Source organism: Chanodichthys erythropterus, chromosome 22 (genome assembly GCF_024489055.1).
Source record: "Chanodichthys erythropterus isolate Z2021 chromosome 22, ASM2448905v1, whole genome shotgun sequence".
Taxonomy (NCBI): domain Eukaryota; kingdom Metazoa; phylum Chordata; class Actinopteri; order Cypriniformes; family Xenocyprididae; genus Chanodichthys; species Chanodichthys erythropterus.
The window spans coordinates 25,677,778-25,705,402 of NC_090242.1; the positions used below are offsets into that span (position 1 = coordinate 25,677,778).

A 27,625-nucleotide genomic window follows, 5' to 3' on the forward strand; every position below is an offset into this window, starting at 1 on the left:
TTCTACACATAATTTTTATATTATTTTGCACAATGTTGGTATATGATGTTATAAAATCATGCCAGAATAAAAATATATACATTTATTACATTTTAAGATATTTTATTCACAAATGAAATGACCTTTGGACAGTTCAAAATCTTTAAAATACCTTTATATGTAGAAAAATCTAATTAAAACCTTTAGGATTCAATAAAAGAGATCTAGTTATACTACCTTACATACTTTGGATGTCATATCTTTTTTATTATTATTATTAAGGTCATGGTATTGACCCATATATTGATTTTATTTCAGCCATCGGCACACTTTCCAATGTTGCTCAGCCAATCAAATCAGAGAAACGGTAACTTTTATATAAACGTTCAATTTGTTTGCTGGGACAGTGTGAACTAGCCTTTACAGTAGCTCTCATGTTGACTGTTATTAATATACAGGCTGTGTAAGTTAATATAATTTATTAGCCCTTGCTAATTAAGCCACCAAACAATTATTATTAACACATTAAGGAAGCACAGAGACGTGAGCTGTGGCTCTCACATACCGGAAAGCCCTGGATGTTGTTTCTATTAAAGTCCATGCTTTATGTATAGATATAACCGCCCTCTTCTGGAGCTCCACATGGTGTGGGCGTGTGACTTTGGCAGTATGAGACACATCAGAACCACTCACATGATGAGGAGGTGTTTGCACTTTTGTTGATTCAGTTTGTTTTATTCCCTTAAGATTCAACCGCACCCCCTCACTCTCAGTGCCTCACGTTTCTTTTGTTTTCACTCCAGGAGGTGTTTCCTAGGTAATTGAATTGTTTGGAGGCTGTCAGGATTCATGTGGCAATGTTATTGTAGTCTCTGTGTCTCTGCACACAGTTTTGTTGCCATATGCAACATCCAGTATTAATCACCTGGTTACAGCTTTTTAAAACAAGCTGCTGTATGTGTTGATGTGAAAAGGAAGAGACAGCACTGACACATGCTCGATTCTTATTTCAGTAGAGTACGCAAGGCAGCACAGTATTGATATTCCTCAGTCATTCCATTTGTTCTCTCCTACTGAACCTTTCAACATACAGACCAAAAGCTAAAATTTAAGATTAAAATATGAAAAACTCCCATTGACTTACATTGAAAGACTGTTCACCAATTAAAAACCGACGGTGAAGTTGTCATAATCCTATTTGAATATTCTTATCCACTACAAACCAGTGTGTTAATAATTATGAAAATACATTAAAATAATAAATAACAGTTTGCAATATCAAGCAGCATAACATGCTGTTTTTGTACAGCTAAAATAACTGGAAGTGGATGACACAGGAAGTTCAGGTTACAATAAAGTGGATATGTTTTGTACTGCCAGAGGTATCACTTATTTTAATTATAATGCACAGCTGACACAAAACAAGACTTAGTTTGTTGTTGACTGTACATTATAATTGTCTATCTATCAATCTGTACGTCTGTCTGTCTGTCTATCTATCTTTCTATCATTCTATTTATTGTATCTATCCATCTTCTGTTGTCTATTTATCCAATCAGTCCATCCATCCCATCTAATCCATCCATCTATCCATCCATCCCAGAATTTTTAAACAGTCTATTGAGTTTCCCTATTTTACAGCGGAAAATTCTGTATTTAACAAATGTTTCCACAATATCGTTCTATCATTCTCTTTATTTTATCTATCCATCTTCTGTTCTGTCTATTCATCTAATTAGTCCATCCAATCCAATCCCATCCATCCCAGAATTTTTAAGTCTATCATTTCCCTATTTTACATGGGGAAAAAATTCTGTATTTTACAAATGTTTCCACAATTATATCTTTCTGTCATTCTATTTATTGTATCTATCCATCTTCTGTTCTGTATATTCATTCAATCCATCTCTTCATCCATCCATTCATCTCAGAATTTTTAAATAGTCTATTGAGTTTCCCTATTTTACAGCAGAAAATTCTGTATTTTACAAACATTTCCACAATATCGTTCTATCATTCTCTTTATTGTATCTATCCATCTTCTGTTCTGTCTATTCATCTAATTAGTCCATCCAATCCAATCCCATCCATCCCAGAATTTTTAAGTCTATCGTTTCCTTATTTTACAGGGGGAAAAAATTCTGTATTTTACAAACGTTTCCACAATTATATATTTCTGTCATTCTATTTATTGTATCTATCCATCTTCTGTTCTGTATATTCATTCAATCTCTTCATCCATCCATCCATCCCAGAATTTTTCATTCAATCTCTTCATCCATCCATCCATCCCAGAATTTTTAAACAGTCTATTGAGTTTCCCTATTTTACAGGGGAAAAATTCTGTATTTTACAAACTTTCCAGAGTTATATCTTTCTATCATTCTGTTTATTGTATCTATCCATCTTCCATCCATCCATCCCAGAATTTTTAAAACTTTTTAATTTTTAGTTTCCCTATTTCCACAATAAGGGATGCTAATACTGAATACTGAAAATAAAGGTTTAAAGTTAAAGTTCCTCTACGAAAACATGTCAAGTTGTGAGTGAGGATTTGTTGTGTGAAACGAGAGATTCCAAGTCTGTCAGTCTACTTATCAGTCTATCAAGATGGATGGATAGACAGATTGATAGATATAACATGGTGTCATCTTGTCAATTCACCTTCAACTTTCTCTCTCACCTTGTCATTTTCTAATCTTCCTTTCTCACTCACTCTATCAATCTCTCATTGTCCTGCTCTGGTCCCTCTGCCTCCCATAGTCTTATTCTCTCTCTCTCTCTCTCTCTCTCTCTCTCTCTCTCTCTCTCTCGCTCCTCTTCAAGCCATTTCATCACTGTAAAGGCCGTGTGGCCAGAGATCGATACCCGGGCTGACTGACGTGTGCTGATTGATCAGTCTGCATGTGAGAAGCTGGACACGCCACTTTCACATTGTAACATCAATAGTGCCTAATAGTTTGTAGTCAGGGTGGCAGCATTAGAAGAAAATGCATGCAAGCAAGTTTTATAAGGGCGTTGTCATGTTTCCCGCAGTGGTTCTCTGGTATAATGGGTGCACGCACACGTTAGAATGCATTTGTGTGCGTGTTATCTTTTGCACAGGGAAGCTATTGTGATCACAGCGATGGGCAATTAGTGAGGATGAGGGAGCCAAATGAGCATGTAAACTCTGTTGCAAGTGGCGCGCCTCATTGATTGATTAATTGACTGACTGCTGCTGGTAAATGATGAAGCCGTGAGTGGCAGGAAGCAATCTATGCTCCGCCACCAATTCCCTGCTTCTACCACATACAGGCCCCTGTGTGCTGAGCTTTCGAGGACTGATTAAAAGCTTTGGAAGAATGCCTGATTAGCCAGTGCAGTCTGTTAAAGAGACGAGGACTTTCATTATTTCTGATTAAATATTAATGTCAGATAGTCATTTGTTGTGCTACTTGTTCTCAGATTGCTTATTTCTCTTGGTAGGCTAATGATCTCTCCTCTTGTCTTTCTTTCCTCTTTCATTTGTTTCTCTTTCACTCAGGCATCTCTCTTGAGAAGGTCTTTGACTACAGTGAGTATTGGGAGGTGACCCGAGGCCTTTATGCTCCGTTTGACTGCACCGCCACCATGAAGTCTGGGAATGCTGATGTCTATGAGAACGAGATCCCGGGTGGCCAGTACACCAATCTCCACTTCCAAGCACACAGTATGGGGTTGGGGAACAAGTTTAAGGAGGTGAAGAAAGCCTACGCTGAAGCCAACAAGCTGCTTGGTGACCTCATCAAAGTGAGCAATGTTTTTGGGACACAGCGATTTCTTTATATTCAAACCTGTTTTTAGTTATTTGTGATGGGCTTTGTTGACTTGAGTTTTGATTTATAGAGATTGACTCACACCCATACATTCTGACAGGATTCAACAGTCAGGTTGTTCCATTTTATTTTCCCCATAGTGAAATTGTTCTTTAAAGGATTAGTTCACTTTAAAATGAAAATTACCCCAAGCTTTACTTACCCTAAAGCCATCCTAGGTGTATATGACTTTCTTCTTTCAGATGAACACAATCAGAGTTATATTAATAAATATCCTGATGCATCTGAGCTTTATTATGGCAGTGAACGGGACCAATGAGTATGAAGCTCAAGAAAGTGCATTCATCCATCGTAAACGTACTCCACACGGCTCCTATATATTTTACTTTATAACTTGTTAAATATGGATAATTTTCTTACACAAACACATCACTTCACCTCAGAAAGCCTTTATTAACCCCCTGTAGCCGAGTGGAATACTTTTGGTGTGCACCCGGGTTCAACTGATGTCAGAATTCGATTCGTTTGGATGATGTGCACGCTGTCTTCTGAAACCTGTGAACCACACCCGAGTCCGCTTAAAAAGGGTGGTCTGGGGTACGGTTCATGTGAACTCTGGTACGGGTCGCTGCTGATATGAAAGCAATCATACTAAATCGTGGAAGTGAACCGCCATTAATGACATATGATTTGATAAAAATGTGTGTTTGTCACACTTTCCTGATGAGCATGAGTGACGCACTGCAAGCGGAGAGCTATATATCTCATTTCTGCTCACCTTCAGCGATTTTGAACATTTGCAATATTCGCGGCAGATGCAAGTGCAGTTGTGTACTGAAGCTTTGAAAACAAAACCAACAGTTCAAAAACAAAAATTGAAACGTGAGGTGAGCAACGCTATACCTTTTTTCGCCTTCTCCTGCGCTGTTGTTACTAAGCAAAGGGGGAAAACAGCTGCTGCTTCGATGATACAAACGCGCTGCGGTTCGGACCCAAATAATATAATCTCAGCTGGGGTAGGGGGGAGCAATCAAACTTTAGTTCGGACAAGGAAATCGAAACCAAGTGTGAAACCACCCTAAATCACTAGTTATAATGTTGTAATTCTTCTCAGAGCTGGTTTAATTTTTTCATGAAGCTGGTTTAATGTAGAATTCTTTATTAGAAATCCAATTGGAGACAATTAATTGGGGGGAAAAAAAAATCTTAAAGAACGAATGCAGCTAAAAAGTCCTTTCACACTCCTGTCATTGTCATTCTGCGAATCAGGTCAGCTCATTTCTCATGAAATGCCATAATGCTTAAAAGATATTAGACCTGATGACTAAATGCAGTAGTTTATAAAGTGGTGTGTATGGTGTCATGATGAATCCCTTTAACCCTTCATGTGTGTTATTGCTTATATTAATCCAGATCTTCAGTCTCTCTGAAATCACAGACATTTGAATTTCTCATGAATCTCTTTATATGGAGCCAAGACACAACACCTTTTAGATAATTAGGTCGGCTTCTTTTCCTCGGTTGTTATTTTTCACACGCTTGAAGACTGAGTCGTGATGTTGCAGAATGCTCACGCTCTGAGTCATTCCTTTTATTGTCACACGTGCTTGCTTATATTAATCTGATGTTAGGCATGTTCAAATGTTCAAACGTATTGTTATAATTCAAGCTATTTTGGTCAAATGCAACATGTGATTTCCCATCATACAAAATATTCCGTTCTTACTACGCTTTTGTGTACACCATTTATTCAAAAGGCTTTGTTGGACAGATTGGTTTAAAAATGTCCTGCTACCTCATTGAATGCCCTTATACAGATAAAAGATAGATGTTTTTGCATTTTTTTCCCTCTAAATTTGCACTGGAATAGATTCTTAATACTCTTTCAGTTTTTTTTTTCTGTGGAAATTAGTTCAGTTGAAATGTCGGGTCCTGGCACATAATCACTCCAAAACACTCTAGCTCTTCAAATAATAAAAGCCATCTCTGAAGAGACAGCTTTATAGCTTTTAAATTTTGTCAGTCATCTGAGAAGTCTATCATAAGATATAATTATCAGCATAAAATCCTCTCAAGCCTTTAGTGTTTCAGATGCTAAATTCACATTCATTTATTTGTATGGCGCTTTTCACGATACTTATCGTTTTAAAGCAGTTTTACAGGAAATGCATTTCAGCATTACAATTTGGCATGATCTGTTATCAGAGGTGACTGTGTTCTTTTATGTAATTTCAGACATGTACATATAGCAATCACGCAGTTACCTAACAATCTATTAATTTAACAATGTATTACTTTAAGGCAGAAACAAAGAGATCATTGAAGTAATGAATACATGTTAACAAATGATTAGGATATATAGGTATATAGACTTGAGTGTTGAGGCATCTGAAGTCCTCATTAAGGGCTGGAGCTGGAGTTGACGTACTCTCTAGTTACCTCAGGATAAAACAGAAAAGCAAATGAAAAATAATTAGCATAGCTGCTGTTCATAGCATTAAATAAAAATGCTCTCCCTCTTTCAGTAGACTTGGATATCCTAGGTAAAACTAGATGGCCAGATTTTTGTGATCTTAAAGAGTGTGATGGATTGTAGGGTGATTGGTTAAATACACAAGAGCTAAACCATTTAGGGCCTTATAGGTCAGTAGCAGTACTTTATAATTGATATGGAACTTGATAAAATCTGTGTTATATGATCATATTTTCTTGACCTAGTAAGAATTGTAGCTTCTAATTGTAGCTTGTTTATTGAGAATGCAGGACAACCAGCTAGTAATGCATTACGGTAACTACATGAACTAACTTTTCTATATCATAAACAGATAACATGTTCCATAGCTTAGCAATGTTTCTGATGTGGAAGAAGGCTGTTTTTGTAACATATGAAATCTGATTTTCAAGGTAAAGATAAATATAACATTTTTGTTTTCTCTATTTCTCTTACATTTGTCCCCCTTTTTAATCATTTTATTTTCACTATTAGTAATTTTAAATGGTCCTTCGGTGTGACAAATGAAGAGTTTCATGATAATAATAATAAATAATTGTTTTATTTATATAGTTTATTTATACTTTGTGACTTACTAAAAATGTTTTATTTTCTACTATTAAATATTAAATTAATATTGCCCATAAAAATAGTAAAAAGTATTCCATGTAGTCTCCTACTTAATTTTACATAATAGATGCATGCTTAATGATTATAAAATAATAAAAAAAATTGTGCTTTTGGCTTTATATTGATGTCAATCAAATATCACGTCACACCACTTTTCTTTTTTCAAAAAAGTATTTTGTGTCAACCACTGAAAAATGCTATTCTGTTAGAATCAATGTTAAAAGGTGTAGATATCATTTGTATTTACAGTTTTTCTCAATTGCTTTGGCTAAATTCTTGAATTAGACTTTTTTTTCTCTAAACAATAAGTTCAAGTCTCTGAACAGTTAGTTTCTTGTTCACATCAGATTTGGGTTTCTTATTGATTTAAGCAATTTGCATGTGTTTTGGCACGTGTGCAAATGAGTAAGTACAATTGTCTACAATCTGAATGCACATGGTTTGTTGATCAAAACTGATGTTGGTTCTCAGTGAAACTGTCAAACTCTTCACAACTTCTGAACATTCTTTCATTGTGTGAGCCTCCACATGCAAAATGATCCATTCAATGATCAAAATCTGTCAGACATGCTTGTATATTTCATGAATACCTGACATTGAATATTTGTAATGTCTGCTGAATTGGCATATGGCCTGTGATTGTAATGAAATAGCAATCACAATCTTACCAATCAACCAATCAAGTCTGGAAGCATACAGTAGGCTATTTGGAGTTTTCCCAGCACAATCACTGCCATTTTTGAACATGGAAGAACGTCTAAATCCCTAAACAGCAACAGCAGTTTATTTTTGTAGAAATGTGTTACATTTAAACTGAAAATACACAGTTGCTTGTCATGGAACAGCAATAGGAAGATATATAAGAATGTGTGGGGTTATGGGAAGACATACTGTATAGAATATGTAAAAATTAACAAGCAACTGTGATTTTTCAATTTACATTTCTAAAAAAATAAATGTGCTGTATAAATAAAAATGTTTGGTCCCACTTTATATTAGGTGTCTTTAACTACTTTGTACTAACATTAACTGTAAATTAATCATTTGATATGGTGAACTTATTGTGTACATACATGTTTTTACATTTGCACTTATTTATTAAAAAAAAATAAAAATACAGCTGTAATCACACTTTTGAGCCTTCCCTTACCCCTTAACCCGCCTTTAAACCTATACCACCAAACCGGTCAGTAACCTTACCTGTATCCTCCTCAATAGCACCACAAGTGGTTTACAATACTATATAAATTCAATTTCAAGTTCACTGGACTTATTTTTTGATGTAAGTACATAGTCGATAAGAACACCTAATATAAAGTGACCAAATGCCATTTTCTTTTAGTGTACTACAGTATTGTAGACTGGGTAAACCCAGCCTGATCTGCCAGCGATTTGATTTCACCCGGGATCTCAGTCTGGAAACCCGTACATTCATTTCTACTGCGTCTGTTACACTTTTGCGGGAACCAATCACAGACTGGCTTATCCACCTTGCTCGCCATTGGCGGGTATAACACGATGACGATTGAGAAGCAATTCCTTTTAACCTCTCGACGATGCTGAATGACTTCTTTAGTTTAACAAACAAATCGCTCGAGTGGGTGTAAATACCACTCACTTTCATGTTTGTTTTTTTTTGTTTTTTTTTTTGTTTTGCACAACCTGCAAAAATTGCTCGATGCCATTGCTGCTTCTGCAAACCACTGATCAATGCTACAAACCAATACAAACTAAACCTGTCTGGAGTTTTTGCATCGCTCTGCAAAGTACATCACCCGGATAATTGATCTGATTGGTTGAAGGACTATCCAATTGCGTGAATAATGCTTGTTGATCATGCCTCTTTTGCAGTAGAAAAGTAAAGCAAACTCCCCAGACCAATGTTCAGTTTTAAATTGAGCTTGGTCTGCTGATAGCCAGACAAACAGTATTGACTTTTCTAGGTAAATTTTTACCTACTGCTGAGATCTATATCAAAAAATCTCAGTGTGAGACATGAGAGTATTCAGCTCAACAAAACTGACTTTCTTGTATAGTGTAGAAAACAGTCAACTAAAAAGTAGAAAACACATGCAATTTGTATACAACAAATATTTCTATAGTGAAAAAAAACATCTAAACATTTTGACCACTTTGGCTTACACAATGACAAAAACGCTTTTTATTTTGGTGCCATTGGCCAATTTACTATCTAGGTTTTGAAGCATGAATTAAATGTTTTGGTGATGTTCAAGTGATTGAGAAAACCTGTAAATTAAGTTCTATTCAGAAAATGTAGGAACTCTAGGAATAAGAATAACTGCTTTAGAATAGGTTTGATGATGATCAATATTAATGTGATGTGCAACCACAGGTATATAGTTAGATAGTGGAAATAAGTGGTTAACCAGTATGCAGTCTGGCTCTGTTTACTTAAAATCCAATTTCATATTCCGTACTTCCTGCATAATGTCAAATCCAGATCAGTTTTAGATTTCCAGTCCATCATCAGTCCTTTTAGAGATTTAAATCATATTTCATATTTCATAATCATATTTCATTGCATTCAAAGTTGGAAGCCAATCATGATATTTGAGATAAGCAAATAAGCATTATGCTTTAGATTCACGCAAAAGTGTTTTTTTTTTCTCTCTCTCTCTCTCTTTTTCCATCAATTAACTGAATATTTAAGATTGTTCATACTCCATAATTGTCACTTGACCGTCATGAACGCGCAGTTTAAATCGCTTGTGTGCAACATTCTCCCTGGTTAAATAGGGCTTAATTATCACCCCCTGCACTCAAAAGGGTCTCACCCTCACTCTTGAAATCCGCTCACGCTCACAAGATCATGAGCACCATGGACCCGAGAGCTCCTCTCTGAATCACAGATTTAATTGCTCGCTCTTCTCTCTTTCCTCCTTCCTCCTCCTCCTCCTCATCCCTCTTATTCCATTGCAACCGTCTCAATCTCCAGATGAAATTGAATAAAAATAACTTGGCAAAAAAGGGGGGCAGAAAGAAGGAGCGAATAAATAATCCTGTCCCTGTCTCCTATGGCCCAGAGACAGATCAACTGGGAAGAGCTTTAAGCAAAGCTTATCTGTTGTGTTTCAGAGAGGCTCTGACTGATCTCCTCCAATCAAAGGCGTCTGTAAGCGTTTGGTCTTGCCTTGCTGCTTTTCATTTCCCTGGGCTTAATTAAATGATCGAAGATAGTCGGCTTTCTGTTCTCGAAGTCCCCTTGCTGTTAATATTGTCAATATCGGAGGCCGAGCGGCGCACTGCTTAGCAAGCGACGGTTAGCGCTGGGTTTCATTAGCGCCTCTGTTCTCTCTTTCTCCCATTCTACTGCCTTTTTGTCCTTATGGCGTGGATGTTATCTGCTCCCTAAGCCATGTTTGTGTTTGCCACTGCACTCCGTCTCCTCTATTATAACCCTGGCGGAGAGCTGAGATGTATCGATGGAGGCCTAAGCAAGCATGACTTTTCATTTCTCACTTCTATCTGTCCTTCTCCTCTCATCCCCTCTGTTCAGGTGACACCCTCCTCTAAGATTGTGGGCGATCTGGCGCAGTTCATGGTGCAGAACGCTTTGACTAGGGCAGAAGTGGAGGAGAGAGCAGATGAGCTGTCTTTCCCCCTTTCCGTGGTAGAGTTCCTGCAAGGACACATCGGCATCCCCCACGGAGGATTCCCGGAGCCCTTCAGGTCAAAGGTATGACCCGCACAGTGCATTTATCAATCAAGCTGCTGAAATAAAACCAGTGTGACAAGATACCTTATTAAATGCTGTATGGCTATTCATTTAAGTATGTTTTACAGCTGTGGTCTTTAGGATAAGTGGGTGGCAAATTACATTCTTTAAAGCTACAATAGGTGATTCTCTTCAGAAACATTTTTTGTTACACTGGTTGAAAGTCTCCTCATATCCTGATAGTAATTACTATAAGCGGTCTAAATGTATTTTTATAAATGTATATCGTCTGTGGAAGGCGTAGGGCCATAAAATGTTTGTTCAATCATTGCGTTCGCACCGAACCAAATGATAGTATGTGTTCCCTGTCAGTCAACATGTGTTTGCATACCACTGCGCAGCATGTTCAAGCAGGCATTTTATGTCATCAGTGCGTTTCTTGTATGCTGTGCAGAGTCAAAGCGAGAATGACAGCAACAACCTTACTTTCCTTCTGAACCGACAACAAGTGGCACTGGAAAAAAAAACCAAAAGAAAGAAAGGGCTACAAAAAAAATGGATCATAAAAGATCTAAAACCCTGAATTAATATTGGTGTGTTGCTTTTCTACACTGGAGCCAACTGCGGGAGTCAAAGGGTCAGAAAGATGATGCCATGGTTGCAGTATTTCTTTTAGACAGGTATGTACAACCTGAATTCCAGAAATGTTGGGACGTTTTTTTAAATTTGAATGAAATGAAAACTAGCACTTTCAAATCACATGAGTCAATATTTTATTCACAATAGAACATAGATAACATAACAAATGTTTAAACGGAGAAATTTTACAATTTTATGGCCAAATTAAGCTAATTTACAAATGAGCTAAATGAGCACAAATGAGCTAATTTCAAATTTGATTTCTGCTAGAGGTCTCAAAAAAGTTGGCATGGGGGGCAACAAATGGCTGAAAAAGCAAGAATTTTTGAAAAGATTTAGCTGGGAGAACATCTAGCAACTAATTAAGTTAACTGATCATTTAGATTAGCTATAAAACGGATGTCTTAGAGAGGCAGAGTCTCTCAAAAGTAAAGATGGGCAGAGGTTCCTCAACGTCAAATTGCAAAGGCTTTTCAAATCTCATCATCTGCAGTGCATAACATCATCAAAAGATTGAGAGAAACCGTAGAAATCTCTGTGTGTAAGGGGCAAGGCCGAAGACCTTTATTGGATGCCCATGGTCATTGGTCTATAGGCAGCTTGCATGTTTTGGAAGGCACTATGAATGCTGAAAGGTATATAAAGGTTTTAGAGCAACAATAAAGGAAAAATATGTAAAAGACAACCTCAAACTCTTCAGCAGTTCGTTGAAACCTATATCAAGCAAGAATGGGACCAAATTCCAACACCAAAAATCAGTGGCGGCTGGTGCAAAAAAAATTTTTTATTTTTTATTTTTTATAAATGCAGGAATGAATAGGCTAATTGTTAAATATTCAAGTGATATAATCATGTATCATTATTGCTTATCAAAAAAGTGGAAAATTCAATATTTAAAGCATGTCATAGGGCTGGGATCTAAAAAATATATATCTATTTAATTTAAAAAAAAAAATATTTCACATTCTGCCCAAGGTTGTCCTAGAAACAATGTTCATATTGAAGGCTATAAAAAACAAACATGAATGTAACTGTGTAGTATATGATTTATTATGTGCAAAAAAAGGGGGTCAAATCACATTAGGCACTAAACTAAAAATGAAAATAAATTAAAAAAAAGAACAGACTAATTATTATTTTGATTACCCTATTAACAGTCACTTTACCTGGCTGCAAAATGGAAATATTTTCTCGACTTTCTAACATGAATATACCTGTGAAATGTAAATATGCACTGAGGAAATTATTGGATGTCACTTCAGCTTAAAAAAATATTATTAATAGTGGTATGTTTGTTTCCACCAATCGCTTGCACAATTTAAGGTTACGTATGATGATGAAAGCACGTTAGTGCGAGCCCTCCCGGAACCCAAAGAGATTGCATTGCAGTGCTTGCAGTTCGAAAAAAAATTTTTTTTAATGGAAGTCTATGGGAGCACTCGGGGCAAATCTCGACCAGACTGAAATCGCCCAAAAAGAGGCGGTCCTCCACAGAGCGCGACTCGGCGCTAGCAGTGACAGCTAGCGTAACTCTGTGGTTGAATGTGATTGAAAAATGAAGAAAAATGAAGAAACCGCCCCTGCCAAAACTCCAGAAACTCATAACCTCGATGCCCAGATGTCTTCAAAATGTTTTGAAAAGAAAAGGAGATGCTACACCATGGTAAACATGCCCCCGTCCCAACTATTTTGAGACCTGTAGCAGGCATCAAATTTGAAAAGAGCTCATTTTGTGCATAAAATAATGCTTATAGCATAAAATAACATTGATGTTATCTATGTTCTATTGTGAATAAAATATTGGCTTATGTGATTTGAAAGTCTTTCAGTTTTCATTTTATTCAAATTTAAAAAAAACGTCCCAACTTTTCCGGAATTCGGTTGTACATGGTATGATTAGATTTTGATGTGTTTTGATATAGTAATGCATAATGTAGCATATGCAGTTTGTGTACCTTTACTAATTAGCTCAACAACAGCAGCACCCAAACATCTAACAAAGTTATGAGCAATCTACAACATCTACACCCTTTGGTGCATGGATTCATAAGGCCACCACCACCAGATGTTTCGACCATTTGTGTTTGAGTCTTGCTACAAACAAAGAGTAAAATGTCGTGTTACCTCCTCCACTGAAAATACCCTCAGCATCACTGCGGGTATGCTGTTCTTATCATGAAATATAGTTTGTGGTGTTCCTTCAATGCCACTAGTTTTTTATCTGCTGTCATGTTAGAAATATCCACCATATCCATTTGCTGCATCCAAAAAGTTGTTTACATTCGTTATTGTAGTACTGTTAATCAGTGTACTGCTTATTTTTTTCCACACCAGCGAACGACACATGATGTAATCCAATAACATTGTCTCTGGTTTTCTGGTCTGTGCGCGTTCATGTGTTTTCGAGGAAGCGTGGCTTTGGACGACGATTTGCAGGGAGGGTAGGACGTACACTTTCAGTGTTCGCAGGCTAAAGTTGGCATTTTTCCAGATCACCTACTGCACCTTTAAGGGATAGTTTACCCAAAACTTAAGATTTGGTCATCATTTTCTCGCCTTCAAACCTGAATGACTTTCTCTCTACCCTGGAACTCAAAAATTGGAAGATATTTTGAAAAATGGTTCAACTGTTGTTGTTTATACACTGAAAGTCAGTGTGTTCTTTTGAAGAACAGAAACATTCTTCAAAATAGGTTAGGAGTACTGTTTATGGTAGCAGGATTTAGAACTGAAGGTTAAGCGTGTAGATTGGAGTTATTTGGAGTTGGTCAAGGTGTAGGGTTAAAGAGATTAGGGTTATAGATTAGGGATGTATATTTTATTTCAAATAATGAAAAAGTTGTATTTATTTATTTGGTATGGTTTTAGTTAACTATAATCCTGCTATCAGGCATGTATGACCAATAGAAGACATATTCAGAATCCTCTCCTATTAGTTTAGTATCCATGGTAATTTCACTTAGGAAATTTCACTTTTTCAAATCTTAAGAGAATCAAGAATTAAGATAGAAATAAGGAATCAAGATATTGTATGGGAACAGAGGTTAGGATAAAGGTAAGGTAAAAGGGTCAGAGGGAGTATTTAGAATCTCCATATTTCCGTAAAATAAGTTGAACCTGAGTTTAAGTCTCCTCTCGGCTTGGGTTGAGATAAGAAAGAAGTGAAAACCCCGTTTTGTACAGTATTGCACAAATACAAGTCATTGAATATCTCTGTGGTGGGCAAAATAAGCTTCACCCCTTTCACTGAAGAGATTCAGTTGATCGTAATGAAGTATGTCTTCAGTTTCTCCCTACAGTCTCTGGAGTGCATTAACGCTGCGTTGTGCTTGTCAGAGATATGTAAGGGAAAGCCATGTCATTCCTTTTGTCTTGAATACCCCAATTACCCAGCAGCCATTCCTGTGCAAGATTAGCTGTTTCCCTGACAAATGTGTCTCACATCAGAACTGAACAATACCCGCGCTAAAGCTTTTCTGCGCATGCAAGTATGCAGCTAATTTATTTACAGTGTCTCTTTTTCAGAATTAGTAGGCCATCTGCTTTGCATATATTTTAGATAACAAACACATTTGAGCAACGTGGCACTGGCCTTATTTTTTATTTTTTTCCCATCTGTTTTGTAACATTAATATTGTTCATAATTATGCAAGTGTTTGTTTACTTGTTGTTTTATGTAGGTCTGTGGCGTGTATTCTGAAGTCTTTCTTTGTTCTACAGAATTTCATAATTTCAAATTTAATTCTTTACTACTCGCGCTTGATTCTTCAGCCTCTTGAATTCAACTAAATGAAGCAATAAGGACAGATTAATCCTGCTCCTGGTAATGATCGGTTATAAATATTCCTGGATTCAGTGTGGTTCTTAGGGGGATTGCGAACGCTCTACATCATCCGCTTACGAGCAGCTTGAAAATACAGCGTGGCACCAATATCTGAGGAAATATACGTTTATTGTCTGTTCAGGCACCTGCTCTTTTCTCAGGCTCTCATCTCTTATTTGTGGCACAGGTTTTGAAGTCTCTTCCACGTGTGGAAGGACGTCCCGGAGCTTCCCTGCCTGCGTTGGATTTCGAAGCCTTGGAGAAGCAGCTGCAAGAAGCTCACGGTGAAGAAATCACCCCTGAGGATGTGATGTCAGCAGCCATGTATCCCAAAGTATTCCAGGAGTTCAAAGAATTCACTAGAACCTTTGGGCCTGTGGATTGTCTAGACACTAGACTCTTCCTGGATGGACCCAAGATTGCTGAAGAGTTTGAGGTGGGAGTATTTCTTTCCTTCTTTTTTAATCAAACATTTTTAAATATTAAACAGATGTTACATCACATTTTTATTTTCTGTTACTGTGCCATAAATCTTCCTGTCATCTATGATTGTAAATGTCATTCCTACATTCCAGCCATGAGTTCCTTATTTCCTCTGCTCTTATCTCTGCTGTCTGTCTCAGGTTGAGTTGGAGCGAGGCAAGACACTTCATATCAAGGCTCTGGCTCTAGGAGACCTTAATAAAGCCGGTCAGAGAGAGGTGTTCTTTGAGCTCAATGGTCAGCTGAGATCTGTCTTGGTCAAAGACACCGTGGCCATGAAGGTATGTTTCTGAATTTTTCCCCTCCTCTTTAGTGAAACTTAGTTTTTTCTAACTAGTCGCTTGAAGGTAACAACAGCATGTTTCCTAACCAGTTAGAAGAAGTAAAATACATTAACAATGTAAATAAAATTGATTTATCATGTGAATCCGGACAGGTATAGTTTCAAATTTTTAATTTAGTTTTTATTCTAATTTTAGCTTCTATTTTTTTTTTTTTATTTAGTTTTTGTAGGGTTTCCAATTAATTACTCGCCCTCATGTCGTTCTACACCCGTAAGACCTTCGTTCATATTCGGAACACAAATTAAGATATTTTTGATAAAATCTGATGCCTCAGTGAGGCCTTCATTTCCAACAAGAAATGAAGGCCTCAACTTTCAAATGACCAGAAAGCTACTAAAGATGCATTTAAAGCATCATGCGACTACAGTGGTTCAACCTTAATGTTATGAAGCGACAAGAATACTTTTTGTGCAGCAAAAAAATTTTTTTAAAAAGAATGACTTTTCAACAATATCTAGTGCTTGATTCAAAACACTGCTTCATGAAGCTTCGAAGCTTTATGAATCTTTTGTTTCGAATGTGTCTGTGTGTGGTGCTCGTAAACCCTACATTGTGGGGATCAAATGTCCCCACAAGTATAGTAAGTATAGTAAAGTACAATTATACAAGTATTACAAGTATAGTCAACTAGACCATTTTTTGGTCCCCATGAGGAAAACAGTTTATAAATCACACTAAATTGTTTTTTTGTTTTGTTTGGGTTGTGTTTAGGGGTAGGGTTAGAGGATAGAATATATATAGAATAGTGTGTGTGTACGTGTACATGTACATGTTTTTCTATCTCGGCGGGGGCTTAAACCTGAATACACACAGACTCGTGGGGACTCGTGTCACCTAAATTGAGGAAACAAGATTATAAATCATACAGAATGCATTTTTTTTACATAACAAATGCAGAAAGTTTTCTGTGATGGGAAGTGGATAGAATATACAATTTGTTCAGTATAAAGCCCATTACGTCTATGGAGAGTCCCCACAAAGATAGTAAACCAGATGTGTGTGTTTTTGTGCATAGATATATTTCTTGGGTATATATTTTTGGGAAAAGTGAGGGTAATAATCATGCATAGTGTTGAAGCAGAAGTTACTCTTTATTGAGAAACACGCTGTGCGTCGCTGTGGTCATCCAAAATCTTTCTAAGGCAGTGACTTGGTAGTTCATACATTCAAGGGGGAGGGATACATAGAGTAGAGGTGTGGACAATCTAAACAAAGCATGCAAATGCAATACAGGAATCAGCCCATTCCCTATACATTTCCCAGCCATGATCTAATCAGCATAAATGTGTCATTCAAATGCATAGGTGCTAATCCAATCAGTCTGACAGTATCGCCCATACCTTTACATTATCATAGAGACAAAGGCACTGCTGTATCTTGAGCTTGTCCTGCCAAATGGTCAGGATGTAGGATCTGCAGATCTTAAACAGATTCTTAAATTTGTAATCCCACAGTGTAAATAAAAACGACGCCCCCGCCAACCTAAATCAATTTTCTTGCATTTGTAGGAGATGCATTTCCACCCTAAAGCCCTGAAGGACGTTCGTGGACAAATTGGAGCTCCTATGCCCGGTAAGGTGATAGAGGTGAAAGTGAAGCAGGGCCAGCAGGTGGAGAAAGGACAACCGCTCTGCGTCCTCAGCGCCATGAAGATGGAGACAGTGGTGAACTCTCCACTCTCCGGCACCGTGGCCAAGATCTACGTGACCGCTGACAGCACCCTGGAAGGAGACGATCTTATTCTGGAAATCACTGAATAGATATCATGAAGGCCAACAGCAGGGAACATAACAGATCACCACTGCCAATCCCTGCAAGGCTAAACACACACACACTGAGTTACATATGGAGGCTAACACCTTTTAGTAGAAGCACACAGTAAGGAGGGAAAAATAAGGTTGAGCTTATATTTACAGAAAACGCTTGTACTTTCAAGCTTTAGTGTCACATGTGCTTTTGTCATCCTCAATCGCTTTTTAAATTGTACGTGATGAGGATGTGAGCTAGAGTTATTCTGTTGACAGCGAAATGCTTATCAGTCTTTAATTAGTATTATTGAATGTAGTGAAAACTAAAAGATTTACACTGAATATATATCAAGCAATAAATTAATGACAGAACAAGATTTAATTAGTTGCATTCCTAGTCACGTTAAATATTGCACACAGATGTTTCATCGTGATCGTTTACATAAACTAAAAGCACTAAAAAACTGAAACAATTCTCAAAAAATCATATGCACAATCCCTCCCTTATATACATATAGAAGTCTTATGTCAGAGAGGGTCTTACTTGAATTACCAAGCGAAAAGCAATTTATTTCGAGACAAAAAGCTGTGTCTCACTTACCCAATGTTTTGACCAATGTCCTTGCTTTCTTTGTTGCTGGGAAAATAAGTGCAGGAATAGATCCGTCCCCATCTTACACTTGAGTTGTGTATCATGAAAAGGTGGAAAATAGTTACCCAGGTGTTTTAGGCTGAAGTGAGCCCCATTGTGGCCGACGAGGATCGATGAGTCTATATTCAAGAGCACTTATAGACTCTACAGCAGCTTCGGGGGACATTGAGTTTGAATGTAGGCTTTAGGGGAATGTCCTTTTCCCAGGGATCATCTTGTGCTTGTGTTCCAATTCCTCTCTTAATGTAAATTTATTTCACTGTCCTGTTACATTCCCCTTAGTAGCAGATGCCTCATGGCTGCTGTAATGACACTGAACGGGTGTATTCTCCAGCTTTCTTTTAATTTCCCTTGTTGAACACGATTGATATAATTCGTAACAGATAATGAGAGGTTTTATTCAACGGCGTTCAAGTAATTGAAAGCACTTAGCCTGAAATCTACGAGACACATGGCTGTTGCGGCGAAAGAGGTCCATTGGGGTGCGTCTGAAATGGTTTTAACCATCTTGACTTTAAGTAGACCAATTCATCATGTGGACCAATAGCCTGCAATTTGGATATTTTCTCATTGGTTATCATAACATCCCATGGTGGAGACTAGAGTGCGTTGTTATAACTGTGTGAATTGTACAGGCCCATAAATGTGATGATCGTCCCTTCAAACGGATGTTGCCATTAAAATGGAGCTAGTGTTGTTTAGATGTAGATTATAGAGCACAAAACATCTGTGACTGGATCTCTAAACAATCCATCTCATCACCACAGTCATTTTTGAGATTGTTCCTCTGTGTTATTTGACAAATACATCTTAGTTTACATGAGCACAGTGCTAAGGACTTGTGATAGGCAAGATTCCTGTTGGCTTTTGGACTTTTATTTGATTCTCATATCAATATGGGGCAGTGACGGGGATGTCTGGAAATCTCTGGAGAACCGTTTAATGCTATCAGCTCTGACAGTGCAGTCAAGCCAGTGACCCTTGCTGCAATTCTGAGAGTTTTTGAGTCGAGAAGTGGTTGACATAGCTTTGTTTTATGCTGCCAACAATGCCGCTTTTATCAAAGTTGTTAAATGGGTCATGCACCGTCTTAATATAGCATCGTACCTTGCTGATTCATAAGTACTTGGCACATTGTTAATTCAAACTGTTGAAATTTACAGGGTAAATATTTCTGTGCATAGATTATGTTTGAAATTGGGAGTGTTCTGAAGGGAATTGGAACTAATCTGTGTGACATTTCAGATCTGATGCCTTTAATAGCATTCGTTATCTTTCCATTTGAATGTCTTTATTTCTGTGAAGTTTATCTCTTTCAATCTGTTTTGATAATGAGAATTATAACATGCAAATACTAATGCACCATACCCTTGTGTGTTATTTTAGCATCGAAAATGTTGGAGAAAATATATAAATAATAAATACATAAAAGGAAGCTAACAGACTGTCTCCTGTGTCATGTTTGGTTGATATTTTAGCACATAAATCAAAAATTAAACACGTGGTGATGCAATTGTTTCGATTCATGCTCTCAAGGAGTCGATATGCATGTGAATACACAAACCACACGTTCAAAATAGCCTTATGTGATGCGTTAATGAGTCAGTGTTTGAGTGGGTTCCGTTCAAATCGATATCTGCGATCGCGTGATCTCACGTGCGGATGACATCACATGCCTCCAATAAACCCTGCTTATTGATTGTCCGTCTGCCTGCTACATGTGGCTGGGAGAAACCATCTGTATAATGGAAGAGATGGAATAATACAAGATCTATCATGTGAATAATTAAGTTCATTAGCTTTTTAGAGTCTTATGATTAGGGATAGTCAGCCTGCCAACAATACCGCTGACTGATGGCTCCATATTGGTGCGCTTGTGGCAAAACGGGGTATAGGATTGTGGGATAATGTAGGAGTGATGGATGAAGCTCCCCTGTGCATCCATATGCTCGTTCTATTCTGGCAGCAAGTGCGGGGTGAGTTGATTTGCTCAGCTGATGGATTGATATATGTGGATGAAGCTCTGCAGGGTTTGTTTTTTATGTTGGTCAGTCTTGTATCTGATGTTTCTTGTAAATATGGCAACAGTGGGGGTGTTTAATTGGAGGGAGAATGACTCAGAAGCATTAAATAAAATCTAATTTTAGAGCTGTTTTTTAATTGAGACATAACACAATGACCCAAGTGTAGGTGTGAATGTGGCATATGTCCTTGTAAAAACGCAGTGGATTACGTCCTTATTAGCTCCTCAGCAGGATCAGAGAGTTTAGCTTGTGTCATCTCGCAGTTATTCAGTCACTTTGGCAGTCTTATCAGCAGATGTACAAATCAATGTTCCTTGCCCGTGCCTGTCGATCCCACAATCCTATTTGCATCGCCCAGCTTTCATCTCTTTTTTTACCCTCTCCTTCTTTCACACTCTCTCGACTTGACGGTTTCCTGTCTGTTTCTCTCTTTCTATCTCACTTCTTTCCCTAGTATTTTATCACTATAACCCTGAAGGCCTTCAGATTATTCCACATTCCTTCTGGCTGTTAGAGCTCTGTTTAAGAAGGTTATCATGTATTCAAGGAAAGTATTGGAACCCTTGTCTGCACCTGGCTGTAGGTACAGTGATGAATTGGATATGAATATTCACAGCATGGTCCTGCCACTTTGTAATACCACAGTGTCACCAAATATTAATAAGTTCTGTGTAATTCTGGCCTTTCCTCCTTGCCTTTGGGCTATCCTACACATCCCTTTTGCATAAATCAGTGAGTCTCAATAAAACCACAGTCGTTATCAAAGTAGTCCTGCAATTCTACTGTCCAAAAATAATGCAACCATTGTTCCTCATGATTATATTTAAGGGTTAAACTTTGGCCCACTTTAGACATTCTACTAACTATACTTTAAAAATTATCCTATGAATTACTCACCATCAAGCCATTTTAGTTGTATATGACTATCTTCTTTCAGACGAACACAATCAAAGATATATTTAAAAATATCCTGGCTCTGCAAAGATTTATAATGATTGTGAATGGGTAAAATAACTAGCAGATGGCCGTACACATTGGTTTGTGGCAGAAGAGTGAACTCTGACCCCACGCAATGGCAAATGTGGAAGCGTAGAGGATAGAGCAAAACAAAACACCCGTTACAAATTAGACACAAATTTTAAAGAGAAATGTCAGAGGATTGCGATAAAAGAGATGAGGAGCTTGAGTTTGTTGCCCAGCCCTATTTGTTTCTTGAGAGGCATCTAAGTTTATAATACTTCTACATCCTGCGTCAAGTGCAAGTCGACTTGTGCAGTATGCGTATGGTTGTCTGGCGGAAACTAGTTATTTTAGATTTAAAGTTTTAAATATGGATATTTTTCTTACAAACCCCATCACTTTGTTTCAGAAGGCCTTTATTAACCCCCTGGAGCCATATGGAATATATTTATGATGGATGCATGCATTTATTTTTGGCTTCAAAACAGGCCCCCTGTTCACTACCATTATTTATCTTTGGAGAGCAAGGATATTTTTAAATATATCTCCGATTGTGTTCGTCTGGAAGAAGATACACCTAGGATGGCTTTAGGGTGATTAAATCATGGGATCATTTTCATTAGAGTGATTAGACTGTAAGTAGACTGTTAGGTTAGTGTTGGGTGTTACAGGGTTTGGGTTAGTAGAATAAGCTGACATGTATTTGCAATTACTTATAGTTAGTAGAATGTCTGTTTTAATTCAGTGCCTACTGTTAAAAGCTGGCAAGTAATCAGAGTGGTTAATGAATATTTATTAGGTGGCGTGGCATTCACCCAGTAGTCGTAACTGATTTGTCCCATTGGCCAAGCAAAACAAAGCTCTTGAAATATGATTATAAAAGTGGAGAGGATGAACTAAGAAATGTCTAGAAGCTCATCAGCGGTCGATCACTGTTATCATGACCTTCTAGGTTTTCTGGGAGTTCTTCAGAATCCATCAATGAGATAACGGCTAGTCACTTGGAAATGAATCCCTCGCTTCCAGATCTGACACTTCCTCGCAGCTCTTTGGACTATCTTCGTCTATCTGTCTGTTCTTTGCACTACTGTCTCTTTTTTCTGAGTCGGAGCTGAGAGGAAGGTGATTATGGAAGTCTGCGTGCCTGTTGGAGTGAGATTTGGTTTGTTTCCTCTCATCCTCGGGGGCAGCTGACAGCAGAATTCACTCATCCATCCCTGTGCTGGTAGGCAGGCAGCTCTTGTACCGCTGGGAGTTGAACAAGCTGTCTGAGACCAGGGCTCGACTCTTGGTCCTGCTCTCCCATGCCTGAATCTGTAAGCCCCGTCTACTTCTAGTGTTCATTTGGACTTTTCCCATGTCATCATTACGTGCTTGACTTGCACGATTCTGGTTTGATCAGAGGACCGTAGGGCTCGTGGAAAACAGAAGCCCTCTTATTGGATTAGTCTGTAGGCACATTGCTACCCTGTCGAGTTAAGGCAAGGTGCAGAGAGAAGTTGCCTCTACTCAGTGGAGTGCAAATGCCTAATTGGCTTCATTTGTGTGGCATGAATTTGCAGCCATTTGCTTAATTTTCCTAGTGAGTGTACAGTCAATTTGCAAGCCTTGTTTATACATCCTTATGAAAGAGGAGGCTCTCGCTGTGATGAGAGTATAATCACAGTCTGATTGGAAAAGGTCATACCTTGCGCGTTAATGCTTCCTCACCCGAGATATGGAGCACACAAGTGGGAGTTATCGGCAGAGATTTGGTGAAAGGTGTTTGATTGCTCTGCGGTTCCTTGTGCTTCAGATTTCACAGTTTATTTCAGGGTTAGGGTTTGCATTAGATGGGCAGCAAGATGGTTCTAGGGCAGTGGATCTCAACCTTTTTGAATTGTTTGATAGTATTTAAGGCTGCCACACTCACAATTTCTACCCAATAAAATAGTTTACAGCTTGGTATATTTAGAAAGATATATTATATAAAGATATAAACATATATTAGTTATAAAAATAACCAAATACTAAGAAATATCTTGTTTTTTTTGTTGTTTTAGCTTATTTAAATGCTTGTTTTGTCTTATAAATATTTGTAAGTCATCTTGAGAAGCAGTGTTCTAGGGGGTCTATGGAAAATTTGAGAGGGACAAAATAATATTTTTTAGGACTTAAAAAGTTAACTGTAAAACTGCTTAGGAACAATATTCATATTGAAAAGAACTATAGAAGTAAATAAAACTTGAATTTCAATTCAAATTGAAAATGTTTATTCGGGTTTACACATCTAGAAAAATGGGACACTGAAAGTAAATATTTTCCAGACAATATTTTAATAATCAGTAAAGTAACACGATAAAATCCTATTTTAAAATCCTAACATGAATTATTATTAAAGCTGCAGTCTGCGATTTATTGTAGGCCTCAAGGCGGGGACACACCAACCCGACGTCAAAGAACTAGCGGCAACGAAAGCCGTCGGTGTTGTCGCCTCACATCAGCTGCGTCAGGGAAAAGATGTGTGCTTAACACACCAAAAGGACTTCAGCCGAATGTCAACTAGCATGCGTGTTCCACATAAAGGAGATAACTTACTATTTAAACAGATATATTTGTCTATATTCGTCATTCAGAAAGGGAAAGCAAAACTAAGACTGCATTTATACAAACCATAAACAAAGCAGTGCTTGCTTACCGTTTTGAATATCAATCATGCTGATCACGTTCTTTACTCCACTCCGCTCATGTTATTATGAAAATATTCATGCATTCAGGTAAGATGACGTAAAATTAGAACAAATTTCTGTCTGTGCCATCATGACTTATTTGCTTGCTTTCGTAACTTTTGCTTATATTCTCGTGAACTGACTCGTTTGCTAGGCTGAACGGCCAATCAGAGTTCTCTCTCTCTCTCCGACGGCCCGACGCCGATTCAACGTGACAAATCGGCCGAAAAAAAGTCGACGAAGACCAAATTCAGCCGACAGTGTAGAACATGCTAAGAAAACTTATTCGGCCAACACACAAAAACTGCCCGACGTTCGACCATCAGCTTAGTATGTTCTGGGCTTAATGCTTTTTTTCTCAGTTGGTCAGAACAGTGGCAGACATGTTACTTACTTGTTCAAATGATATTTTCCAGTGAAAATTCTTATTTTGGTCATTCTTCCAAGACCACAATCTGTGATTCTGAAACACTGAAGTGGTGACTGACAGCAAACATTAGATTTATCCGCAATGAGGAGTCATGCCGAGGCACAACCCACATAAAGATGATAATTCCCCAAATAACTGCAATTGACCCTTCCCCAGGAGTTTGATTGACAAGCGATCTAACCAATCATAACGCAGTCAGGAGTTAGAAGATTAACCTCGGTGGACTTGAACTTGAAAAATGGTGTGTACTGATGTCTTTCCGCGTTTGAAACAACATTCCTTAAAAACTGACACAATTTGAAAGCTGGGACTTTGTTTAATATCCTAAGTAACCTGTTCTGTCTTGTCTGTCGACGTGTTGTCAGTGTCCTCTTTGCTCCGCGATGTATTTTTCACTCTGTGTGGCGTGACGGCACCATAGCTTGTCAGACAAAGCAACAGTAACTAAGGGGGGCGGGTCTTTGCAAAGGGTCAATTGCATGTTTCAAACTTACGGACTGCAGCTTTAAAGTCAGCATGAAATGAAAACTCACTCAACACCCATAAATCACCCAATTTTTTAAATGCATGTTTTAGATCTTATTGTGAACAATTCATCTATGTATACATCCGTTTTTTTATTTTTTTGACATCATAATTGTTAATTAGCTGGATCTTCTGGTGAAAATAACAGGGTGAGTCTCAATCAGCTCGCTAGTTCAGTAGTCAGGGCACTGATCAGGGAGTCCCACAATGCATTGTGAAAACCAGGGAGCATCGATGTTCCCCATGTCCCCACTATGTTCCCTTCCGAATTCGTGAACACAATATTTTGATTCACAAGCTTGAGAGCTAGGGAGCTGATTGAGACACACCCACAGACCTCTCTGGAAACTAAGAGCAATGTATTGGCTAGGTATTCCTCATTTGAAGATCTAGACGTATGTGACCCTCAGAATCCCCAAATTAAGTTTCCTTTCTGCATTTTAGGCTAAGAACATTGACAAGAGTTTGGCCCTGTGGCTCCAGAGGTGTCAAGCTCAAGGCAAGAGCAACAATTGTGGGGCATTTGTGGTCTAATGGTTACACTGCATTCACATGGGGCGTCTGCGTTAGTGCTTCTCCTTTACTTTGAATGGGTGACGTCATGTGTTGCCGGACTGAATTGTGGGTTCGTTCGCGTCGCTTCACTCGCATTTGCAAGTGGCAGAAGTTGAAGATTTCTTAACTTTTCAAGCGCCAGCGCAGGCATCAGCCAATCAGATCGCCTTAACACTCTAGAACAGTCGCTTGCCAATTGCGTTCATGCAACACCGGAAAGTAATGTGATTGGCTGTTATCACTATAACAGTCGTGTCAACACAAGCTTCAGACACGCCTTCCATCAAGTGTTAACGCAGACGCAGCGTTAGAGAGTTGGACTTGTAACCCGAAGGTTGTGGGTTCGATTCCCAGTAGCGGCAGGAAATGTAAGTGGGGGGAGTGAATAAACAACTCTCTCTTCCACTCTCATTACCCACAACTGAGATGCCCTTGAGCAAGGCACCTAACCCCCAAACACTCCCTTGGTGCCGCAGGAAAAATGGCTGCCCACTGCTCTGTGTGTGTGTGTGTGTTCAATACTCACTGCTGTGTGTGTGCACTTAGATGGGTGAAATGCAGAACACAAATTCCAAGTATGGGACTCCATACTTGGCTACACGTCACGTCACTTTCACTTTTTTCCCTTTTTCCAGACATATGCCGAACAACCACCACTGCAAGCTCGTTCATCTTCCTTCATTTTTGAGATTTTCAAAATTCAATAAACAACCAATGCATATAACCTTTGACTAAATAAAATGTTATTTAAAGGGCGGCCCCTCATGATTGCCACAGGGCCGCCCTAAAGGCTGAATCCTGATGCAGTTGCACCAGACACTTTTGGCCATAAATGAGTATTTCAGAGCCACTGAAGCAGATCAGTGTCTTCGTGGACTGGATTATTTCTCAAGATCTTGAAGAGGAGGACATCATCAGCACATTTATTATCATGAAGGACACAGAAGGCCATGTGCTTCCTGGACCAGCCCAGTAAATTCAGTCTCTCTCCACCAATGTGATTATACACTTCTAACATGAGGTACTCTTACCTGATTAGTCACCGTCTACTTTGGGCCGTGTTGGTTCACTGCAACAGGAATGTGAACCGTATTACAGATCCTGCTTCACCTGTGTCTAATCAATGACTTGTACAGATCCATTACTCACAATAACTACATGTACCAATGACCTTCCTCCATTTCATACTGCTTGTATTTTCCTTCTCACTATAGCACTGTAAGTCTGTTCTGACTCTATATTTGCTCAAGAACTTCTGCTCAAACCTCATATCTTTTCAATTGTGTATGCATTATATTTACACTGTCTGTGTGTAGTTACATTTGCTGAAGGCATTTTACAAATTCTGATTAGTTTGGAAATTGAACAAAAATTACTAAAACAATTCAACATACCCGCCAGTAAAAAAGAACTCTTGTTCTGGACTGTTACATTATTTCACCATATATATATATATATATATAGAGAGAGAGAGAGAGAGAGAGAGAGAGAGAGAGAGAGAGAGAGAGAGAGAGAGAGAGAGAGAGAGAGAGCGAGAGAGAGAGAGAGAGAGCGAGAGAGAGAGAGAGAGAGCGAGAGAGAGAGAGAGAGAGAGAGAGAGAGAGAGAGAGAGAGAGAGAGAGAGAGAGAGAGAGAGAGAGAGAGAGAGAGAGAGAGAGAGAGAGAGAGAGAGAGAGAGAGAGAGCGAGAGAGAGAGAGAGAGCGAGAGAGAGAGAGAGAGAGAGAGAGAGAGAGAGAGAGAGAGAGAGCGAGAGAGAGAGCGAGAGAGAGAGAGAGAGAGCGAGAGAGAGAGAGAGAGAGAGAGAGAGAGAGAGAGAGAGAGAGAGAGAGAGAGAGAGAGAGAGAGAGCGAGAGAGGGCGCATTCAGCTGCCAGATGGGATTTTATGTGGTTGCTTTCATTAAAATGCATCATTCATGACTCCAGAATTTGATTAGTCACTCGCAAAGATTTGTTTGTGCTGAAAGGGTCATCTTCTGCTAGCTTGTGCTTTCACTGTGTTTAGGAAAACAGCATTGTTGTGATGTTGTTCATGAGTTTTATAGGTACTGAAGCCTAACAAGGAAATACAAGAAGCAGAGAAACACAAAAAAGCATAATGCAATAGAGTAGAGTGCAACAGTAAGGTTACGGAAGTAAAAAATCCCATTCTCTTCATAAAG

At 38.3% G+C, this 27,625-nt stretch overlaps 1 protein-coding gene across 1 annotated transcript in view; it reads left to right on the forward strand.

The window, feature by feature from the left end:
* pcxa (pyruvate carboxylase a) overlaps positions 1–19,702 on the forward strand; it is a 160,250-nt gene extending 140,548 nt beyond the window's left edge. The window contains exons 17-21 of the mRNA XM_067375459.1: positions 3,506–3,750; positions 10,415–10,594; positions 15,223–15,471; positions 15,659–15,799; positions 17,371–19,702. Coding sequence (XP_067231560.1) covers positions 3,506–3,750; positions 10,415–10,594; positions 15,223–15,471; positions 15,659–15,799; positions 17,371–17,622 — 1,067 coding nt within the window. The 3' untranslated portion in view covers positions 17,623–19,702. The remainder of the gene's footprint in view (positions 1–3,505; positions 3,751–10,414; positions 10,595–15,222; positions 15,472–15,658; positions 15,800–17,370) is intronic.
* Positions 19,703–27,625: the final 7,923 nt, after the last annotated feature.